General features: G+C 39.7%; 1 protein-coding gene and 1 long non-coding RNA gene across 3 annotated transcripts in view; one reads left to right on the forward strand and one right to left on the reverse strand.

The window, feature by feature from the left end:
• LOC113475512 overlaps positions 1-1,123 on the reverse strand; it is a 1,641-nt gene extending 518 nt beyond the window's left edge. Inside the window, exons 1-4 of the mRNA XM_026839695.1 lie at positions 1,029-1,123; positions 774-855; positions 362-551; positions 219-289 (exon numbers count right to left, since the gene is read on the reverse strand). Of these exons, the coding sequence (XP_026695496.1) occupies positions 219-289; positions 362-551; positions 774-855; positions 1,029-1,113 (428 nt within the window). The 5' untranslated portion in view covers positions 1,114-1,123. The remainder of the gene's footprint in view (positions 1-218; positions 290-361; positions 552-773; positions 856-1,028) is intronic.
• LOC113475513 overlaps positions 1-1,127 on the forward strand; it is a 1,530-nt gene extending 403 nt beyond the window's left edge. For both annotated transcript variants that reach the window (XR_003397258.1, XR_003397259.1), the window contains exons 2-3: positions 367-861; positions 1,020-1,127. This is a non-coding gene — a long non-coding RNA (uncharacterized LOC113475513). The remainder of the gene's footprint in view (positions 1-366; positions 862-1,019) is intronic.
• The last annotated feature ends 247 nt before the right edge of the window (positions 1,128-1,374 follow it).

The following is a 1,374-nucleotide window of genomic DNA, read 5'->3' on the forward strand; positions in this document are numbered from 1 at the left end:
TTACAGGCAGGCGCGCTAACCACTATACCACGGCGCCGGACGACACCATAGTTTTAACGACTGTCGTTGCCCCGCCATGCGAGGATAAATAAGTTACATACATGGTAACTTGTAAGCGGACACGAGGTGTATGAAACATACCACCCGTGTTATAACGATTGCCATTGCCCCGCCATCAACGAGGGTAATTAAGATACATTCATTAAATGCTACTATACCTGTAATAGGGTAAAATCGTTAGGTCAAATAGAGTGATAAAATCAATAATGAATTCCATTTTCCTTGAGCTCTGTAAATAAGTTATACCAGTTATTAGCATGGGTTGTGACGTCATTAATACGTCATGTTAATTATGACGTACCGCAGGTATTGTGACGTATCGTCTCGTCGGACCAACGATCAAACTACTGATCCCCCTGCATCCGGTAGGTGTCAGTGCGGAGCAATTCAAGACAGGACAAGGACAGCTCTGTGACGTCATAGACACTCCAGTTGGACACAATGAAGATCCGCGATTGGGACAATGGGTTATATTTAACCACACTGAGTCACTATGACGTAACAATGATAATAATCTTCAAAAATGAAACGAGATATATGTATTACTTCTAGTACTGTGGGGGAAGATAGGACAGCACATAATATCCAAATATCCTGATCGTGTTTTAAACAACTTGTATGATTCTTTGAATGTTCTTTGTTTACTACCAAATAGAACGAAAAAATAGAGTGAAAAGGTGTCCCATCTTTCCCCACCCTACTCTACCACTTACTTTGAACTGCATTGATCGGTGGGATGCATTATGACGTCATAATCTTGGTACCCTTGGACGAGAAAGCCATCGAAAGAAATCCCTTAAAGTAAGATTTGGTTATTAGTCTGAAAAATATCTTCTGGCGGTTAGTTTGTTCTTTTTATAATCGCTAAAATTAAAAATTTACAAATTCAAATCAAATTAAAAGCAATTTAAAAATCTTAAAAGCGTTTACAGAATCGCTAAAATTAAAAATGTACTCAGGTGCGCCACCTTCTGGGTTCGGAACATCCCAAGTAAAGGTCACCGAAAGGTAGATGGTTGTAGCGCCACCTCGCGGTTTGATTGTTGTGTTCATGAAATACCGAAGGTTTGTTATTTGGATTGAATTAATTCCTTTCGGTCGAGCTGTGATGATGTATATATGGACAATATAGTTAACGGTAACTTCTACAATCCAGTGGTCACTAATAAGTTGCCTAAACTATCAGCCATACATTCATCAGCCACAAAGTAATATACATGGTAACTCGTAAGCTGGCACGAGGTTTATCAAACACAACACCCGTGTTATATCGACTGTCGTTGGCCCCGCCATGCGAGGATAAATAAGTTACAT

This window comes from Ciona intestinalis, unplaced genomic scaffold (assembly GCF_000224145.3).
Source record: "Ciona intestinalis unplaced genomic scaffold, KH HT000712.1, whole genome shotgun sequence".
Taxonomy (NCBI): Eukaryota; Metazoa; Chordata; class Ascidiacea; order Phlebobranchia; family Cionidae; genus Ciona; species Ciona intestinalis.